The following is a 21,819-nucleotide window of genomic DNA, read 5'->3' as shown; positions in this document are numbered from 1 at the left end:
CTTGTACGTTCTTTCACGCACTTACGCCTAAAAAAGGCACTGATGTGTGCCACCATGCTGCAGGGCTGTCGCTGTTGCGCCGTTCCACATGTCGACATGAAGGTAGTATTTAGTTTTGAGCGGCTTTTAAACAGAACTACTCAATGTCTCCAACGCTTCGCATACAAAAACTTTAAGCGAGCCCAGTAATCCAGAAATTCCTTATCAACAGTTTGTGTAAAACTCTGTGCAGGCGCAGCCACTAAGCGGCGCTGGATAGCGGCAGTAGGCAAGTTGTACGATTTGCCTACGAAGGAAGTATAAACTCGCACTTAATAAATAAATGGAGAAATTATAACACTTTTTTAGGCACTTCATACAGTTACTTACTGGACCATTCTCGTGTACGCATGCAATGTATCATGGGTCAGAATATTGCAAAAATCGTGTTATTGATCAGCCTGACACCCTGTCAAGCACCAGCCTTTCTCACACACATTACCAGAAATTCGCGACCAGCGGTTCTAGTTCCCGCGGCTGCTACCATGTGGCGCATGATTTTCAACATGGAGGGAGGGGGGCGCTCTTACCTTGAAGAAGGCATTATCGTTGGCGCACTGGAGTCTCAGTGCTTCGGACTTTGGTTTGTTCATGCAATATGTACTGTACAGTTTATGAAAGGTTTCCTTCTGCAAAGAAGAAAAAAGCGTACGTCATTTTGTAGAAAGTTTTTTCAAAGAAAATCGGCGGCGTCCTCAGGTTAGCAACGTTAAGGTCCGCTGCAGTACTGGCTTACCCGTTGAACGAAACAGGTTCCCACTAACTCAGGAGTGCTTCGGCAGTTTTGAAGATCCTCTAGGAAGACGCTATAAACAAACACAGCAATAAAACGCAATCAAAAAGCGCTGTAAATCAAGCACTGAAAGACAATTAAGGAACAAATGATGGGATGTTGAGATCTGGACACCCTGCTCACTGCTCAAACAACTGGTGAAAATTTTTCGCTGTCCCCCATGGGCGAAATGATAATCTCTGCCTCAGTAAGCACAAAGCGGGCCGAGGTAAGCCTGCATGCGGAGCGAGGATCCACGACACCACCGTGACGTCGATTTCGACAAATGTGGTGATTATGGTCTCTTCAAAACGGCGAGCAACAAAAGTAAAATAAATTGCAGTCCTATACTTCCCTTCAAATTGAAGGACACTTGGGAGTGAACGAAGACGCATTCTATTGTTTTTATAATGTTGAAAATTTGTGCCAGTACTTGTGCGAAATTCGAAAGAGCCGCTTCACCTCAACAGAACACTTGCCTGACATTTGCCATGCAAAAAAAGTAATAAAAGTAATAAAACTCATGACAGACTTGTAAGTCATAGTTATTTCGTTACCAAAATAACGGCGTCATAAAATAATATTTTGTGCTCAAAAGAATCGGCGCCGTCATAAGACTCACTACATTCTAGATGAAAATGTTCACCTACAGGTTGCAAAAACAGTCAATTAAAGACCTGTTTGATACGGAGGTATTGTTTCCTGCAATTATTTATTTATTCATTCATTTAAATTACCCTTCGGGGTTCCGATGTTCGTTAAAGAGGGAAGGGGCGGATGCAGGTTACACAATGTCAAGACAGAAGGTTTAGATAATAAATGTTTGCTGCGGAAGTCAGCACATGAAGTAAACAAAAGAAAACAAAAGAAAAAAGGAACAACGAGGTGCAAAATGTAATTTCTAGAAGGCGGCATTGGTGTCAAAAATATAACAAAATATAAAATGTAATAAGGAACACAGTACACAATCAACATAAACAAATGAAAAATGGTTTAACACTTGGCAAAAAAGAAGCTTTGTAACGCGGGTTTAAAGTTTTCTTCTCCAGTTATACTTGTTAGTGATGCAGAGAGGTTATTTCAATCATTACAGTTACGGGGAAGAAACGAGTTAGAATAGGCAACCGTGTTTGAGTGTGGAATGTTGACCTTTTGAATGTGGTTGCGGCGATATGAAATTAATGATGAGGGTTGAGCCCACAAGGAACGCAATGTTGAGTTATGGTGGTATATTTTATAAAAAAGTGAGAGACGAGATAGTTTTCTTCGAGGTTATCATGATAAGAGCGGGAGATGCAAGTATGCTTTCATACTGGTAACACTGGCTGTCCTTTGATAGTCAAGATGAACCGGGCTGAGCAATTTTGCACTGCCTCAAGGGACTGTATGAGAGTTACTTGGCCGGGATCCCAAACAGATGATGCGTATTCGAGTTGTGAACGAATGTAGGTTGTGAAAATTATTAATTTTAATGATGATGGTGCAAGAGAGAAATTACGACGAATGTATCTAAGAGTACGACTGGCTTTAGCGATGATGGAGCTGACTAACCTTGCACAAATTTGTTTCATATAATTTTTCTCGACGTCATGCGTTGCACACACGCTGAATAGCTATAGCATGAACTAAAGGCTGCAGCTTCATGCAAAACGTGAACGACCTGCGACCCGGTTCACAGAGTTTCAGGTTTGGACACAAGAGGTGCCATTTTGCCTCCTCACACTCACTCATTGTGGAACTGGTAGAGGGCCTCCATGTTCCCAAACAGTATATCGGCTTTCCCGTACAGGGAGTGAGGCACGAGGTGTTTCATCTCGGGGTTAGACATTTCCTTCTTGTACCCCTGCACGGACAGGCATGCAAACATCAAAACGCGTGGAGAAGTCAGTGTCGAGATATGGCTCTCGCCACTTTATAAAAAACGTTTACCCACAATATTTCGTTTATTCTCAATAAGAATCGAAAGGTGCACGTTTGGAGAAATACTGCCCCCTGAAAGCCATGAAAAATACCCGGATATTCAATTGCGAAATGCAACCTTACGCATATCATACGGGTATGTCTTTGCATGACAAGTACTAGATATGCCGGGGCTTTTGGAGCCTGCGTTTAGCAGCTACGTTTGAATCATTTCAGACGCCACCTTTAATCTAAGTTGCCAGCAGCAATACTCGGTCATTTGGGCACGACACATAAGTTTACCAAAAAACTGCCCTTCATTCAAACCAAGGGAAACCAAGAGGATGAGTAGTAAATCAACCATAAACACAAAAATGACTTTTGCAGACAAGCTGTAAGTAGAACAAAAAAGACAACAGGCGACTGTTGTCTTTCTATCTCCTTTTAAGTCACCCGGACTCCAAACAGTCGTGGAAATATATTTCTCGATAAAGTTCTGTTGTGCTTTGCTTCGTCGCAAATAGGCTTTCCAGATAGGAGAGCGCTTACTGCTTCATAAAATTCTCGCCGATGTAGTACATCAGAATACAGCAAAGATATGCTAACTAGCAGGCTGGTTAACTAATATTGCATAGTTAACATTTAACTATTACTGTTAGGCTCCTTAATTATAGGGAGGCGTGTAGCCCACCGTAAGTGACACCCATATCAGTTTTAGAATTTCGAAAACGCGATTGCCCTCGGCGCTGTGGCCCAGCTGGGCTATTTCGACGAGTTACACGCACTGGAGAAAGGTTGCTTTGCCTGCAAACTTCTCGAAAGCGCATGTATGTTGGCGCGATGTAGCCAAAATTTGTTGGACCACAGCGCCGAGGGTAACCGCGTCTTCAAAAATCTTAAAACTAATATTGATATTACTTACGGTGGGCTATTACAAAAATAAGCTTTGAGTTCCCATTAATATTCTGTTGTGGTTTTGTTGACCCAACAGATTTTCAACGTCATTTAAACAGTCATTAAACTTTTTCAACAAACCTCAATGAAATTTTTGTTGAACACTTCACAATGAAGTATTTACTGAGTGCACGTCGTTGAGTTATATCTAAGCCTAACTTTAAAAAGTAGTCCTAATCTAGATGCGCCTGATGTACAGGGTCGGTCAAAAGTTCCCACGCCACAGGGTCTGCTTTTCAGCAGTATAATCAGGAAGGTACGACACCGCCAAAGTTCAAAATATCTGTAGACGGCAGAAGTATCGCTGTAACCTCTGAGAACCTTGATAGCTTTATCGGCATCTTTAGTGGCAGGATATACCGATGAACAGCAGACCCTGCCCCAGAACTTTTGTCCAACCTGGTACCTGAGTCTTACCATATATACTTTATGCTCAGTCAGAACGCAGCTCCTGTAAAGACTCTAGTAAGCAGCTCAAAATCTCCATTTCATAAAAAGAAAAGTGCCGCTGCTACAATGAACCCTAAGGCTGATGTGCTGTGGAGGTTCGTATGTGCGCTCATGCAAAAGCAGCTCTTACTATTGGCTTTATTTTTGGATGTTCGTGAAGTGATCAAGGTATCCAACTAACAGAACTTCCCATGTGAACCTGATTAATTGTATGACACACAAAATAAGCAAAAATCTCAATAATAATTAAGAAAACTTTGATGATTGGCAGTTCATCACCTGCATCCATCGAGACACTATTGTAGAGGAGTATATAGGGACGAAGATGAGATAAATCAAGATCAGCAGATTTCCCGTCACGGCGTATTTTACAGTCCCGTCTGCAAACTGCTCCATGCTTTGTAATGCGAGGGCTGTCTTCATGCGTTGGGCTTGTGCGTGCGTGTGTGCGTGCTCGCATAATATCCACTACTAGGTGTTTGCATCGCAACATCAACACGAGCTTGAAGCAATAAAAGTGTGAGCACTGGTTGCCCGCATTTCTTGAACTTGAAGCAGATGTACACCGAGATTTGCATCGGCGGAGGGCGTAATAGGAACGCATGCATATTAATTTTTTATTAATTTTATGTGCAGTGGCAGTTCTGAAAAATTTCCCAACACAATATCTCTAATAAAGCAACAAAATTTCAACACAACACTACTCAATAAAATTTCAATGGAATTTCAGTGCCCAATATTCAAGAAATCTGAATGCCCATCAATGTTTTATCAAGAGAAAAACAATGTTATTTCAATATAATTTCTCCACATTGACGAATAACCTTTCAATTATTTTTCTACAAAAATTTTTGTAAGGTACACGCCTCTCAATAGTTAAGGAGCCTAAAAATAATAGCTAAAAGTTAACTACTCAATATTAGTTAACGAGCCTCTATTAAATTAGCACGTCTTATCTGCATGCTGATGCATTACACGGCTGACAATGCTAAGCCGAAAAAAAGCTCCTTTAACTCAAAATGACTGTCTTTGAAAATTGCAGAAAGTCTTAGGTGAAACACACTGCATATATATACACACAGTGCAAGTTCCTCGTTTCCCCACATTTACCTAAGACCATTACCGTGCTAATATGTAGTGTATTCCGTTAGAAACGATAATGACGCACTTCACACAATATTATTAACCCAGCACTTAAAATCGATGGGATGATGCGGCATGTTTTCGTCCATCGGCAAGTTGCTGTCAGAGACACATCCCGTAGTTTTATCTCGTTTTCGAATTTAAAGAAAGAGGGCGATTTCCCTATACCTTACCTGGATAATGCTGTACAGCTCATGAACGTAGGTCTTCTCGGTTTCAATCAGCTCGGTCATAACATGCCTGCAAGTAGCAATGAACCAATGCAGTTGTAGCACAAAAAATTTGGGAGCCTTCTTGACGAAATTTTTTAAAAAAGAAAATGCGATAGCATTTATGTTGCCTGCTGTGGTGACTACAATGAGAGTCTAATAAGCTTCTTGAGATTTTCCCGCCAACGATATGGTTGTTACGGGTTCCATTGTTCTCACATAGTACGCATGAGTCAACACCTTCTAGAATGTTCAAGTGGCTTTCATTGGATTATCATATGAGATTATACTAATCCGACCTACTAACCCTCTTTAGTTCATTTTCTGGGGTTGGCCAACTTCCGAATTTCGGGGGCCCTCAGATTTTCAAATTTGGAGGTACCCAATGATTGGTCCACTGGTGGTCACGAGGTGTTGATGACGTCACGACCCTCTCAATCATAATTAGAGATTGCGAAGAGTCCTCATACCACTACTTGCGCAGTGCTGCAGCGCTTAAACGATGCGCCACTGCCACGGAAGGTGGCTGATTAAAACACAGCTACTAATGGGGCTTGTGAGACACGGATTGCTCATTCCGAGCTTCCGTAAGGCTCAAGAGCAGCGTCATGGTCGACAAGTGGTAACAGCGTTGAATTTGGCAAAGGTGTCCAGTTAGCTCACAATCCGGTGGGCAGAGTGTGATGACATCAGAAGGTCACGTGACCTCTCTCGATTAAGCATAATTTCGTAACAGAGAAGCAGGAATTTTTTTTGTGAGACGACAACCTAAATGTTACCAAATTAAAAAAAGTCAAGAACAAAGCTTTTCCTAGGTCTACGAGGCCTAACTCTCCGTTTAGTTACGGCTTTGCAGTGGACACAGTGACCTATACCTATAAGTGTTGTAGTCAAATAAAAAAACCAACAGGAATTTTATGCGGTAGTATATGGTGATGGATGCGCAGAAACTTAGCGACCAATAATGTGTAAAACTTGAATTCTAACCGTAACAAAACACGCTCGATTAAACTTTTCAAATAAACAGGTGCTACAAAAACTGTTCCCATTCACTTGGAGGTACCTAGCGGAAACAATATGTTTTAGCGATTGGGAAAAAACACGCACTCACCAGAAACTGTATGCGGGTGCCTTGATTACGGATATTTCTGGTCACCTTACTTTGCTCTCAACCAAACGAAGCACAGGCCGATGAACAATATTGGGATGATTGTCTTAACACAGCGGATGTATACCTCTGGGAGACTGGGACGCGGCATCGAGTGGGACGCTGATCGTGTGATTGCCAAGGGACAATTACTCTCAGAACGCTTGCATGGAATTCTTGTACGCTCATTCAACGCCACGTGCGATTAACTGCACATAAGGCAATCTCTCAATCCACTCCTTTGCGAAAATCATTTCCATATAATTCACCGTCAGGTCATTAGATTCGTTGTAATCAAGGCACACGTATGGGCGTCGAAACACCAATGGGTTTTCCTTTTTTGTATTCAGTTTTTTCTTAGTGTGCATTTTTTGCCAAACGCTATGATTTTCCCTCGCCAAGCGGGATTCCGGCGAACTTTGGAGTGTATGCTTTACTTCCAGTGGTTCAACAATTTTCCTTTCGAGGAAGAAGCTACTCAAGTAGAGAGTTTACTAACTGCAGTTGGACGTTTGTTCTAAGATTGTTTGTGACGTGCACTCGTTGTCTGTCACCATCAACTTGTTATTACCCTGATAATTTTCTGCATAATGCATTTGAGTCCAAGTATATAGTTAAACATTTATGCAACCTTTCTTGTGAAAAGGTATGACACATACTTGTCCAGCAACGTGCGCCTTTACAAACGGTTAGCTTCTATGACAGTAGGGCACGTCACACTGACCTCATAAATGCATCACTGATTTCATATAGTTTACCTACCAGTGTAGAGCAAACCTTCTTTAAAGAGTAGCCTAACGGCTTGGTGCCGAGGTTTCTTCAACCAACACGGCTGACAATAACCAGTTGACTAGGGCACCAGGTAGACTATTTTCATATCGTAGCAGTACATTTGCGACTCAAAGTGACGAACAGGCTTCGTCCTGTGCCATAAAGTGCTGTTAAATTGTTCGCTTGATTTTAATGCGGTTTGCACTTAGCAATGCAACACATTTCGCAGCAGCAAAAGTCACAACAGTCCATGCAAATGCTAAGAGATACTTGGCAGTTCTGTTCCCTACAACTAGAGGGAACCATAGAAGTGACGCTACGGTGGAGCAATTGCCGGCAGAGTAAGCAAGGCTAATCCCTCCTGAAGCCTCAACACCTCAACTCAACTCGACCGGAGGGAAATAAACAAAAAGCGCCCTGAATTTGTCCTCCGGACGAGGAAGTGACATACAGGTATAAGGTCGTATAGCAATCCCCCCCCCCCCCCCCCAAATGTCATATGTCCCCCTCCCCTTCCGCCATATGTTTCCACTGTCATGTCCACATAGATCACAAGACAACTAAAGGCATTATTTCATGGCTCAAGTGTCATAAGACAAAATTGCTTGGGCGCAGCAAGTCAACGCTCTAATGCAAGCTAATGCTGTAAAAGGAAGCAAAGAGCAGACCACTGTAGCGACAATGAAGCTTCTTCGATATAGCCCTAGAAATAACCTAAACTCACAAGGCTATCGTTTTAAAAGACATTTAGTGTTCGAAATAACCATCATTGCTTAATGAAGGCCACGAGTACCCGTAAATTAATGTGTCCTCCTTAAAGGGACCCCGAAACACATTTTCAGTGCATTATTTTGCCCGTTGGTTGCATAGAAGGAGTTATAGTGATGCTATTAGCATCGGTCGTACCCCGTATACTCCTGTTTTCAATATTTTAATTAGCTCGCAAAAAACAAATTCATGGCGCTGACGGTGTCACCACACACTGGCGGTTTTCAGCATCGGATATGACATCACGGAGGGCGAGCTTTATGATTGGACAAAGAGTAAATATACTGCAAATTGTGTTAATAACTAGAAATACGTTCTGTCAAGTGTTTGCGTTCTATATTACATTAACAAAACCAACTTGTTTTCCCCTAGATAAAAGCACTGTAAAGCAAGTAAAACAAAAATACACCACTAGAGGCTCTGGCTACTTTTTGCATCGATGGACATTGCGCCTCTCTGTAAACATCCTACGACCTAGCACTAACACTTATGGATACTATCTGTATCTGAGAGTGGCTTTGCGGAGTTGATCCGATCGAGCCATTGCACTCTATAAGCGTTCGTTTCGGTCCCAAGGAATGATGCGTTCAGTTCACATTTAGCAGACAGCGCGCATCGTCAGCTTGTGGAGGATCACCTGGCGGCGGCGCCAGATGGCGCCACGTTCCCGTCAACAGCGCGCGCTCCTTGCTCGCCGTGACCAACCAGCGCGCTAGAGGGCGATGAATGGCGATAAGCAGTAGCGGTAAGCGCTATGTTAAATGTGTCTGATATCTTGCGCAGGCTGACACACCGTCGCAGTATCTCGCGCTCGAGATGGAATCCATAAGTAAGAGAACGTCACTCGTTTTTATGGAGGAAAAACGCCAAGGCGCCCGTGTGCTGTGCGATGTCAGTGCACGTTAAAGATCCCCAGGTGGTCGAAATTATTCCGGAGCCCTCCATTACGGACCTATTCGTTCCTATCTTCTTTCACTCCCTCCTTTATCCCTTCCCTTACGGCGCGGTTCAGGTGTCCAACGATATATGAGACAGATACTGCGCCATTTCCATTCCACCAAAAACCAATTATTATTATTATGATCAGTGTTCCCTTCTGCGCCGTCGTGGTGACGATGAAGCATCGCTGGGTCAGCTGGGCGTTCACATGGTTGTTGCAACCATGCAAACGGCGCCGCCAGCCTTGGCATGAACGAATTACAGAGAACGGGCAACGATGGGGTGTAAACTTCCGCCACGTGCTAAGATAGGCTGTTTTGATTGGTCGCACAGTGTGTCGTCATTGGGAGAGTGAAATGGGAATGGGAAGCTGTGCGAAAATAGAGTTGAGGGCAACATTTTGTTTGCTTGTATTTTGAAATTTTTTCACTGAATAACTCCCGTTCCTATGCATCGATTCTCGTAATTCTTTTTGAGTCAGCATCTGTGCGACATAAAGAATCCATCTGAAGTGTAACCGGCATCCGTTCAAGCGGTGTTTCGCAGCCCCTTTAAGCTAAAGCAAAAGTCGAATACAAGAGGTTGTCCTCAACTGCATTGAACCAAAAGGAGTTTTTCGTTTCGCTTAGGCTCTCCGCACAAAGTGGCAGGGGCGGATTTAAGCGGGGCGGGGAGTCACCCAAGCAAGTAATTTTACGTCGTCAAAAAGTGCTGAACCTCATTTATTCGACAAGAACAACCTACAAAATGCATGATTAAACTGGGACCGCTTAGTCGCCCCCTCCCTTCCCTCCTCCCGCGCTTTCCCGTCCGTTCTGTTCACGATGCTATGCGCTCTACTCCGGCATTTTGAACTGCCGTGTAAAGTTATTTGTAAGGTTGGTAACGAAAAATAGTGTCTAAGATACTGAAGGGGCATGCGTTACTTTTGTCAGCACACTCCCGAGGAGGCAAAAGGTTTACACTGAACACAGAGATGTTTGCGACACGGAGTAATTTCCTTCCATCAGTGCAAGAGAGGTGCTAAAAAAAACGCCAAACAGAAGTTTGACGCCCTTCAATTACTTTTCATCTGTGTATCAAGCTTAACGTATTCGAATCGAAGTTTCTTTCTTGATGCTACCTCCTAAAATGACCAAAGAAGGCTTAATCTCCAGAATGCCTTCAAGAAAGGCTCAGCGCTGCTAAAGATCGCAAACTCAAAAGTGCTCTCGCGTTTATCAAAAACACCATGCTGCAGTGTAAAAGAAGTAAATTTTAAAGATTTTCGCCTTCACTATGCTTTTTTCCACTGCTAAGTGCCCTCGTAGAACTGTACATCGTACACGGCGCACATGGCAGGTACCACCTGCAAGGCAAGTTGTAAGCATGAGGAAACACTTCCCGAAAACCGGCAAGCTAAAGGAGATAAGTAGACTGATCGCGCTGCCCAGTTTGAATAACAGAAGTGGGCGAAGGCGGAGACACTTCAAGCAGCCAAAGGTCTCGACTAAAACCTATTCAGATAGTACGCCTAGCATCATATATGGCTAATCCTAGAATATGCTACTCCTGTCTTGAAAACAATTTCATGCTCTCGACGAAGCGAGACACTGAATTTTTATTCTTTTGCTGTGGCTACGCTCCTGAAGACCGCAACGACTCAGCCAAAAGAACAGCATGCATAACACGTCCTTTGAACAAACCACGACACCCTTAATCATCAAAAATGTTCATAGTAGGTTAATTTCTGCACAAGACTCACTTTACTCAGTTTCATACATAGCAAGCAATGCTGCAGAGGCTGCGGATGCAGTCCGTCCGCGAAGCCAAAATTACTCCGCCACGTATAATTTGTTCTTCTCGATTCCTCGGTAAGTGTTTGGACGAAAACAAAAAGCGATTTAAACGAACTTCTGGCACTGAAAATCACGGTCAGAACTGCTAGGCGCTCAGTGTTCGTGCCCTATAGCTATAACTTTCACCGAATGTGGACTATTTTTTAGGAGCGGATGGAGTGAGGGGATTCGCCCCATGAGCCACGTATCATATCGCCACGTGTCGTTCTTACTTCAAGAACTTTCTATGAGTCATCGCAGGACGAAAACATGGCAAGAGGTAAAACGAAGAGCAGCAGGTCGCCATTCAAGGTACTTGAGATTTTCCGCAACGAAATATGTCAGCGGTCACTGTGGTTGTATGGCGAACTGCTGTTTGGTCGCGGACTTAGCCTGCGTGAACAGACGCGCTAGCTTTGGCATCGTTGCGTGCTATGTTTGAAACGGAGTATATATGCTCTAGTCTGATGCATCACCATAAATGCCTTTAAAACAGCGCAAATGCGATAAAAACGCAAGGACAAGACACAAAGATGATACGAGGCACATTACTACATGCGCTGGGGCATTTGTGGCTGTGGGGTGTAAGTATGGCTCAGTTGGCGGAAAATGAGTGTTGGAAGTTAGCGCTGTGCACATGCAGTCTTGCCTGTCAAGTTCCTGTCTTGTGCGCATTATGCATGAACATTTATTTTTTCCCTGTCAGGTACGCACTCAGGCCAAAAAGGAGAAAAATGCTTCAGAATCTTCTCACATTGTGCCAAGAAATTTGTTTTGTTTTTCTAAGGAAAGGCTGTAAGCTTAACATGTCAAAATCTTCATGATAAGCTATAAAAATTACAAATAATGAAATTCCAAATGAAAGTTTTTGAAGGTCCTGTCAACAAAGAATGGTGCAATGAGAAAATTTACTCAACTTTTAGGTCATATGCACATTGTGGAGACATCCTGAGAACATTTTGCACTATATTAAAGGCAATCCAGTACAAATGCAGTAAAGTAATCACAAGTCAGTCACCCTTTCTTGTCCTGGAGAATTTCCAGAGACTGCAGGCCAGAGTCCACACCCTCATTTTGAGCAAAGCAAACTTCTACGTGCTGCATTCAGAGAAAGCAAACACACACGCAAAGCATTCAGAGAGACATTCAGCAGATGAAATATAATCCTAATAGGAAAGATTAGTAAACTGCATTTAAGCTTTTCTTGATTGTTATAGGCCTCTCACTAGTGTTGCGATCTTGCCAATGTAAACATACACAAATTCAGCAGTACTCATCTGTTCAATAAGCTGCAACGAATCTGATACTGTCACCATGCAGGTAAAATTTAGAGAGGTTTGGTTAAATGCCAGGAGTATACATTTGTAAGCAAGATAAGATTTACGCAGGCTATCATGGTAATAAGCTTACAAAAGGTTTTCACGGAAGTTATGGTTGGTTCTGAGGTGTTAGTAAATGCAAGCATGCCAGTTAGCAACATGCATAGTTAGCATAATGCACGAAAACAAGAACAAGCTATCTTGAAAATGCATGAGCTTGCAACAGCATTCACTTATGGTTCAATGCATCATTGGAAGCAGAAGAAAGCATTTTTTATGAGCAGCACAAAATATTAGTACAATTCGTGTAGTGCTATAAATACACAAAAATTAAAACAATGAGGCTGTACTCACCAGTAGAAAAAATAAACAATATGAGAAAGCAACACAAATCACTTGCAATTTCAGAATCATGAGCAGAAACAGTCTTGATCTCTCCTGGAGCACAGAATGGATAAAAACTCATTACTAAAGATGCCTACAAGGGCTCCAATGTCTGTGCAATCAAGTTAACCTTTACCTCCTGCTTCCAAGGCTGCTTCATCACCACCAGACAAGAAGGTAGAGAAGAATGATGTGCTGTGAAAGTTCTTGTGCATGCCAAAATAAGAACCAAAAGAAACCAGCAACATGCACTGTGTTTAGTGATGCGTGCCGCCACCATCACACTCTTTATTGAATTCAACAAGCATGCCTAGTACTGTAAAATGGGGCCACACAGTGAAGGGCATAACTTAGGTACAAAATTTTAAAAGTGCATTCTATATACATTTTGTCATGCACGAATCAGCGAGGAGCTAAAAATTTCTGTGTCAAACATGATGTTAGAAACAGACAAATACGAGATTCTGCTCTGATACAATTGCACATAAAAAATAATTATATAAAATAACTTTCCAACTAATTTTACACATTCCAAGGCCTGATTGTGAGGCTCTGTCATGCTACACTACAAATATGCCATGCTAACTCAAAAAACACCTGCACAAAAACAACACAACAGACAAGCATACAAATAAATCAAGGCAGCGCTATAAAATTTAATATCTAAAAATTTTAAAACAAATCAGCAAATGCAAAGCGTGAAAGCTTCCTCATTCTAAGAACAGCAACCTGTCAAGCATGGTACACTGCAAAAGAAGTCACAGAAAATTCTTTTTGATCATATTAACACTGAAAAATTCATCATTAGAGTAACAATTGCTTTTTTTAAACAAAAATTTAGAGGCTATGGTATGCATTAGAAGCATGTGATTTGTGCAAATAATTTCAGTTTTTTAGCAAGTTCAGAAAAGCACTACATAATCAAAATGGAGGAACAAATTCCTTAGGACGTCTCCTACATGCAATGGAAACATTCATTGGCAAAACGGTTTGCTACCACAAGACAACACCTATACACACAAAGAGGTTGCCCAGAGAAAAGGAGAGCAAAAATTAAAAACTGGCCTGATCACCCTTGCTTTTAGCTAGGAGCAACATATCCAATAAAAAAAAAAGCTTTCTCACATTCGATGAACAAATCCAATCACTACAACGCCAGATCCAAAAAGAATAAAATATGCAACAAAAGTCTCAATGTCCTGTGTACATTTCATTTCAGATTTTACCTAATGCGATGATGTATGCATTCGAGCTCTAAACATGTAAAGAAAGATACGTGCTTCATCTAATAAACAGGTGATATTGCTGGACTAAAAATCCTAAACAGTATTATAGATTTGCACTGTCTAAAGTAAAAGCAAAATCACAACTAAAAGTCATTGCACAAGTAAACACTTTTCTAACCAATATCGTCCCACAATCAGAGTGCCCTCAGCTCAGAACTAAATGTCATGGCGACTTGAATTGCCTGCAACTCTCAACATGTAGATGTTAGCAAAAACTACAAGCCTTGATTTTCTTCTTACTAATATTTGTGTTTAATTATTTCAAGAGAATTTTCCATGTAAAAATATTCTCCATTATTGGACCAGCAAAAACTCATACCACTGTATATGGTATGTGTATTTTTGCTTACAGCTGTGTTGATTGGCAAAAAGAGTATTGTCTTTCACCTGTACATGTGCTAAGCTGCCAAGTGTAGGTAAAATTGCACGACATTTCTAACGTTACATGACCCACTGCTGCACTCTTCATAGCCTACAGTCATATCTACACACAGATGACTTAGTATTATAGACTCAATATAAACGAAATTAAAAATCTTCTAAATTCTTTGTACAAAAGCCAACGTAACCACAGATCACAAGCATGAAACAAACGATCACAGTGCCAGTTGTGCTTAGTGAGAGCGAAGCACCTTGGAAGCTGCTTTCTTGGAAGGATAAAGGCGTGCCTCGGCGTCGTAGGCCAGAGTATCTTGCTGCACAGTGGAGGGCTCCGGGGCAACTGCTTGCACTGGCCTAACTTGTCGGGCAACGAGCTTGCGAAGACTCGCCTGCTTGTTCTCGCACATCAGCTTAACATCGTCTACCCTTTTTAAAACCTGAAAGGATCATAGGAAACCAGGTGTCATGAATGGCGCTTACAACTACCTAGTCGAGACATTGCCTATTATCTCACACAGCCGTACACTGTATAGTCAATAATACAGAACATAAGGAAACAGCAGCCTGCACCTTTGCGTTTTTCTACCGTGCAATCAGAGCCCATGAAAGTGTCCTGCGTTCTGGATGTGGTGAACCCAAGATGTATTTTTTACATATCATTAAAGATACCCAGGACATAAATTTGCAGTGCACCGGGCAAGCTTACGAAATGTCTCTTTATACCACAGTTGGAAGAGACGCACTAATGTCTTCACTATTTAATATTTTTTTTACTCATCAGCATCAGCATGCGCTGGATGATGCGCCGATGGTAGGACATCTTGAGCGCGTGAATCAGGCCCATGTACGGTGGCTAGATCTGGCACTTGGCATTCGGTGGCGAGAAGAGCACAGTCACCACAATCAGAGAAGGTAACACGTGGGACGTGACAATTTTGTGAACCACGAGCAGGCGCTCACAACTCAACAAGCCCCGCGGCATGGAAATCGCGCGTGATGCCCACTGCCCCATTGAAACTTATGCCTGGTTGTGTGCTCGTCGAATAAAAATAACAATTCACGCGTTAGCCAGGTATTTGTGTTCAGACAGCAGCGTACGAAAACGTAGCTCCCAAACCATCGCATCTTGGAAGATTTACCAATGACAAAGAGCAGCCGCTGGTCGCTGCCGCCCATACTCGTGCAGAGGGAGACGTTAACGCAAAAGTTTGCCGTGACTTCAACCAGCGCAGGCCTCGCCTTTCAAGACATGCGTTTTTGAAGGCAGCATTTGGTAACACCGCGCTGCTTTGTCAGAAATGTACATTCTGGGTCCCCGCGTTCTTCCCGGCGACGGGTTTCACAGGTTCTCTGAGACGTTCTCCAATTTCCGCACTTGCAGGAAGCGCGAGTTATTCGACGACGCCTCCTCTTTCGTTCTAACCGAGTTACACCGCCAAACAAAAGATTGCTCGCTGTACCTGAGACGCAGCTCGATTGCTCTAGTGCATATTTTCATGGCATCAGCGCCATCATTCGTAATAAGGGAGCGTTCGTTATAACTGCGGCCGTTATAAGTGGGCCGATCTCAGAAGCTTGAAATAAAGTTTGTTTCTTTCTCTGATTCTCTTTCGAGTACTTCCGCACTTGCAGTCACCAAAGGGAATGCGTTGCGGAGTCTCTTCCGCATTAAAGAAGAAGCAGATGAGCATAGAAGCCTGCAAGCGCTTGAAAATAAGCTGTTCAGAAATCAAGACTTCGCAGAAATAAATGCTGAGACATTTTTTGGAAGAGAAAGCGTTAATAGATGCATTTTGACTTTATTCTGAAGTCTTCATTCCAACATTTTAATGCCTTTAGATCATACGTCTGCTGCGTTAACATACTTTTCCTGCATTTTTTTTCTTATCGCCTAACGAGGTTCTGTTACAAATAGGGGTGATTATAAACGCTTGCAAGTTCTCTACAAACCTGCTGCAGGAGCGGCTTCGAGTCGCTGTTGATGAAGTCCTTGAAGAAGCGGTGAAACTCGCGTGGATCTCCAAGCTTGAATTCGCTAGAGCTGTTGAGGAATGTGTCTATGTCTTGCAGGGCAGCGCGAGCAAACTCGGGGGACGAGCAGCGTTCGATATCCAGTGTAGCAAGAAGCTCCACGCCCTGGCTACACCACTTGTTGGCCTGCGTGGAAAAGGAACGCAGGCGTAAACAACATGCACGTCATGCATTCGTTATCAATACAGGTTTGGCTGCAGTGGTGCGAGCCGCAATTGTCACGAGCAACGACGCTGGCCACGGCCTTGGTAAGCGATGGGCTATTGCGCCAAAAGGCGGGAGTCGAGTGAAAACGGAGGGGGCAAGAACAGTCGCAAGAAATGATGAAAAAGAGAATGACGTCATCGTTCCACCTCTTGAAAGGAACAAGCTTTAGCCAACTCCGCGGCCACCCCACCGGGCAACACTGGCTGCTGGCAAAAAAGATGGATGAAAAATGGGAGCGTCCCCTTTGAAAAGGGATGGTGACAGTTGTCAACATGCTCGGCTTTTTCTTTATATGTTTCTTTAACGGTGTTATTGATGTAATACATCGGTCCATAAATTCGCCATTTTCTTTCAATACAATACAATTCACCTCCCTGCCTTTTGAGCCACCAGTCTTCCAATCGCTTATTGTTAACTTCTACCCCAGATTCATTCACGGGACCATTATTATCTCTACACCCTAGGGCCTTCTCTGTTTCGCTGTAATAAGATTTCGCTGCACTACGTGAGTTGTATACGAAGCGCTTACGGATGAGCCTCCCGCGAGTTCAGCTATACAGAATATTGGAGCGCTTCTTGCGATGAGACTTGCGTGTGACAAAAGAGCCGAGCATTGCAGGTGACCGCACGGGTTCCAAGCCACGCCCTGTACCTTGTCGATGCGCCCCTGGAGGTCCCTGTAGCGATGCAGGACGTCCATCCGCAGGCGCAGCTGCTCCTGGAAGTCCGCGCACATCCGCTCCAATTCGACGCACTTGGGCTCGATGGAGTCAACAGCGTAGTGGCTGGCCATGATCAATCCGCGGCCGGCCTGCCTCAGCTGCTCCGCTTTTTCGAGGTCTTCCTGCATGGGCGCCACCGTCGCGAACAGTTAGTAACGCAGTCGCATGCTCCGTGTACCACACCTGGTGGGTCAAAAGCTTTTACGTGCATGTGTCTGCCCTACATAAGCGCGCAGGCTTTTCGAAGCTTTCTTACAGTTTGCGCCACCCGCTCCGAGCCCACCGTGGCGTGCGCTCCTCACGTAAATGGGATTGATCCTACACGCCAGCATCCGAACTCTAAGGCATACCGGCGCCTGTAGTGCATTAAAGTACTCGTGACACTCTGTCCCCACGTGACTTCCGATAATATTTTCACTGCAGATTTTTCATCTGCTTTCTGAACTATTCCCTTTCTGCTCGCATCCGCCTTTCAAAGTCAATGCCCACAGACGCTCATATGCGAACAGTCACGGTTGCAACCACATCCTTCGCATTTCCTCCGTTTAGCAGTTGTTAAGAGCGCCCCAATATTTGTTTCCCTTGGAGCATGGGAGCGATGTAACTTATTTTCAAGGTAATTACAGTACAAGGAAAACGAAGTGCGTCGGCTAGCGATGAAGTGACTTTAAAACCAGCACGGCACACTGACGTTCACCCGAGACTAGCGTTCCAAGGAGTGTTCGAACCATACATCTAACAAGCGAAGTGCATGCCCTTGCTTACACTTTACGTCGAGTTATTGGATGCACGACAAGGTTAAAAAAACTCGTAACGCCATTTGGGCTGCTTATAGCGGACTCTTGAGCTCAATACAGAAGGTGTCGCTGAAAAACAGTATCAGGTTGATTCTTTGTTGTGCACATTTACGACTCGTCTACGATATACACACAACTGGATGAGTGGCCGAATGAGCATCCCTATAGTGTCAAGGCACAGATTGCTCCCATGTCTAGAGTCGCATCGACTGCCAGAAACACAGCCAACTGAAGGTTGTGGCTGTAACGCCCGGCGGGAAATACTTTTTATCCTCTCTCTCTAAGATGTAAGTGCTCGATAGGACTGACAGAAAAGTGGCGTACGTGAGGTGCACCTCTGCATGTCTCCCCGGGTGCTTGTTTCAGCTTAAACACGCCAACAACATAGCACACTTACAGTGCGTAATAAGTGCCTCACGTGGGTACCTAAAAGCTTCATTGGCTTCATTCCTAATATCTTGACGTCGGCATTCAATTCTGTGAACGAAACTTCAACTTCTAGTCTCCTAAATCGCGACTATGAATTTCCGCCATTCCGAGCACATTGTATACAGAAGACTGCTGGGAGTGTGTCCAGAACGGGAATAAGCGATAGAGACGCACCTCGGCGAGCGCTCGGAACTCGTCCATCTCGTGGAGCAGGGAGTCCACCTGGGCCACGGAGTCCCCGACCGCCTGCATGGCGGCCAGCTCCCGCGAGTTGGCCGCCATGTTGGCCTGCAGCTCGCGGAACTCCTGCTCGAACTTGCGCAGCTCGAGGCACTCGTTGAGGCGCTTCTGGTGCGCGCTCCAGAAGGCGTCGAAGCCGTGCTCGGCGCTGTGCAGCTGCTGGAGCAGCCGCTCGACGGCGCACACGTTGACGAGCCTCTGGGCGGGCGTCGCACCGGGCGCCCCAAGGGCCCGGTCGGCGGGCGCCGGCGACGGCGGCCGCACACAGCGCAGAAGCTGGTGTCCGTGCTGCGACGCATTGAGAAGGTCCTCCTTCAGCTCCTGGTACTGGCCCCCCTGGGCGCGCAGCAGCTCCACCGTGGAGCCCACGTCGTTGGGCAGCTCGGTGTCGCGCAGCCGCTGGGTGGCCTCGCGCACGCACTCAGTCACCTCCTTCAGGCTGCCGGTGAACATCTCCACCGCCTGCACACCGACCGCGCATGCGCTCAGCTCTCCTACCACACTCCGCAACCGCTGTTCTACAGACGAGCCAAGCGGAGCTCTTAAAGGAGGACTTCTACAACAATCCACGTGTACTCTACTACTAGTGCAAATGGAGAGGTCGTGCCGAAGAATGGGGGCAGCAATTTTCAAAGTAAGACTACATAAAACAGACGAGGTGACATTTGTTTCTCTCTTTGGACAGTCTTCTTGAGCTTTTTAACATATCACCGAAAGTCAACTCTCAACAGAAGAAGTCCATTCGCCCTGCATTTGTGTGGTTTTGCCAAGTGAAAAAGCGGTCGCTACCAAACAAAGCAAGCAAATGTTCATGGTGGTTTCCTAATTAAACACCCAACGGCGTGGCTCTACCTGAAGCATGGTAGCAACTTATTCTGAAGCTGAAAATATGACAGACTACAGTTTAAACACCCTCTCCCCCCCCCCCCCCTCTTTTTTTTATGGTGCGAGCGTGACGACGATCGATCAGCAGAGAAGCTAGCTCCAAGTTCAGTGGTTTCCGTACTAATTTTGGGGATTTAAAGTAGACGCAACAGCGCCGCGGCCGCCTTGTCTGTTCTCGCGCAGAAGACAGGCGACGTGCTACAAGCGCACCTGTATGCGGAAAAAAGTTTTGGCGCTACAGGTGCAGGGTTATCGATCAGCACGAGCATTTTCAGGAAGCTTTCTCTCATGGAAAAGCTTGATACCGTTCATTATGAATACGAGTAAACAGAGATCCCTTCTCTTGCAGGCATACATTCGAAAATAATTTTCTCTAACCGGTTACCGCTACGTACGCCACTAAGTATAGACTGTACCTGTGGAAAGTTTCGGCAAATACGCGGCTCACAGCAACAAGTTCTCGCAGTGCAAATACAGACCCACTCCAGTTCGGGCTGGAGAGGCATTTCATTATTTGTTAGAATGAAATTTGGCACCAAGTCAACTGCACGCAGCGCCCTTTAACGGATACTGTATGAACAAAAGAAGAAACGCTCCTCAGAACTACATAAACTGACTGCGCATTTTTTTTTTTTTACTGAACCGGAAATGTGCAAGCCTACGGTCTCCATTTACTTTTTAGTGCTGTTGCTAACTCAAACCGAGGCTAAATGTAGGTAAAGGCGCGCCGTTCACTGATGAGCATCACAGAAAATTCTGCAGCTGCATGTTGCGATAATTTTTCCTCACTGCAGCTCTAAACTCTGTTACGCGCCATTAAGCAATTTTCTTTCTTTCTTTTCCATTTTTATTCATGTTTACGAAGATCGACCGAATGCGGCAAAGTCAGCAGTTGACAAAATTTGTCTGCAGTCGCTAATTTTGCGCGAAGCACGAATAAGTTGAAGGTACAAAACTAGAATATAGAACAAATAATTTGAAGGAAAGTAGCAGAAAGGAACTGCACAACACTGGCGAGGCGAGCAATTAACCGTGTCGCAATTCCATCTGCCCTGCGCTAGGCACTATTCTTACAAAGCGACGAGAATCATGGTACTGCGGCCATTTGCATGTTCCCTTCTCCTTGAGCTGAAAAACATACAACATATCCCGTGCCATATTACAAGCTGACGATGCACACTACTGCGCGGCTGTCCAGAGCAATCCAAAGCCGCATCAAAACAGGTCGCGAACAACGTAATGTGAGTGTGCCACCTGTAACCTACTAAAAACGAAAATGTGGCTGTAACGTCTAAAGCGGTTTTTAGGAAGCTAATGTTGCCGTATGCGTCCACATAAATGTAAATGCCCACGTCAGGTCCGTTTACTGTGCAATGAACAATAACGTCTAAATAATTTCTGTAAAACGTGGCACTTCTGCAGCCTAAGCGCTATTGGAAGTCAAAAAGTACTCACTGTGCCACCATGTAGTCAGTTTCTCAAAAACTATAACAGGGGCGCTTCGTCAGCCGTGCAAGTTGATGCTTTGTCTAAATCACATTTCTCTCCCAGCGACCAAATAGGTCCCGAGTTTCTCGTGCTCGGGCTTTATTAATATTTGTTTAAATACGCATTCTAGCATGCATGTTATGCATTTAACTACTAGATATACATCTCAAGACGTTGTTGCATATCCTTGCAAGCCTACAGACCTGGAGCAGATAGCATGGAGGAAACTAGGAGGAAGAACTATCGAACCTACGGCTACAAATTTTTTTGTGTAAATTCATGGGAACGTGCTGACTTGAGAAATGTATTCGGATTAACGCTGACGTGCCGAACTTTTGCTGGGGTCTGGCGAGCATACACCCAAACGGACTTCCCAGGACAGCAATAACTTGAGCATATCTTTCAAGAGCGGCCACCTTACAAAATCCTGGCTCGAAAAACGCTGCAAGTTCGTGGCCCAGGCAGCGACGCTAACTCGACATGAATCCACATGGCTGACGGTATGAGGCGATGAATAACGCCGTCCAAAGCAAAAATGAAGTGGAAAACATGCAGCGTGACCACATGTGCGACTGCTCTTCCGTGAAATACGTCAGCGGACCTTAATTGCATGAAGCTATGGCATTCTCATGTTTATAAAACACTTATCGAAGCATCCTCATTGAGTTTCTTTCCCCATATATGAACGCACATATATGACAACGCAGCGAGCCATGGAAAGAAAAATGATAGGTGTAACGTT

The 21,819-nt window shown here is 44.4% G+C and overlaps 1 protein-coding gene across 3 annotated transcripts in view; it reads right to left on the bottom strand.

Annotated features, from left to right (window-relative positions):
* Positions 1 to 21,819, bottom strand: part of LOC144125324 (guanine nucleotide exchange factor DBS-like) — a 216,447-nt gene that overhangs the window by 12,173 nt on the left and 182,455 nt on the right. For all 3 annotated transcript variants that reach the window (XM_077658599.1, XM_077658601.1, XM_077658600.1), the window contains 9 exons: positions 18,639 to 19,166; positions 17,169 to 17,360; positions 16,229 to 16,435; positions 14,530 to 14,715; positions 11,927 to 12,006; positions 5,431 to 5,497; positions 2,539 to 2,654; positions 776 to 845; positions 570 to 668 (listed from right to left, as the gene is read on the bottom strand). In XM_077658599.1, coding sequence (XP_077514725.1) covers positions 570 to 668; positions 776 to 845; positions 2,539 to 2,654; positions 5,431 to 5,497; positions 11,927 to 12,006; positions 14,530 to 14,715; positions 16,229 to 16,435; positions 17,169 to 17,360; positions 18,639 to 19,166 — 1,545 coding nt within the window. The remainder of the gene's footprint in view (positions 1 to 569; positions 669 to 775; positions 846 to 2,538; positions 2,655 to 5,430; positions 5,498 to 11,926; positions 12,007 to 14,529; positions 14,716 to 16,228; positions 16,436 to 17,168; positions 17,361 to 18,638; positions 19,167 to 21,819) is intronic.

Source organism: Amblyomma americanum, chromosome 3, assembly GCF_052857255.1.
Source record: "Amblyomma americanum isolate KBUSLIRL-KWMA chromosome 3, ASM5285725v1, whole genome shotgun sequence".
NCBI lineage: Eukaryota > Metazoa > Arthropoda > Arachnida > Ixodida > Ixodidae > Amblyomma > Amblyomma americanum.
The sequence above is the reverse complement of the archived record's forward strand: the minus strand, read 5'-3'. Positions and strand labels throughout refer to the sequence as shown.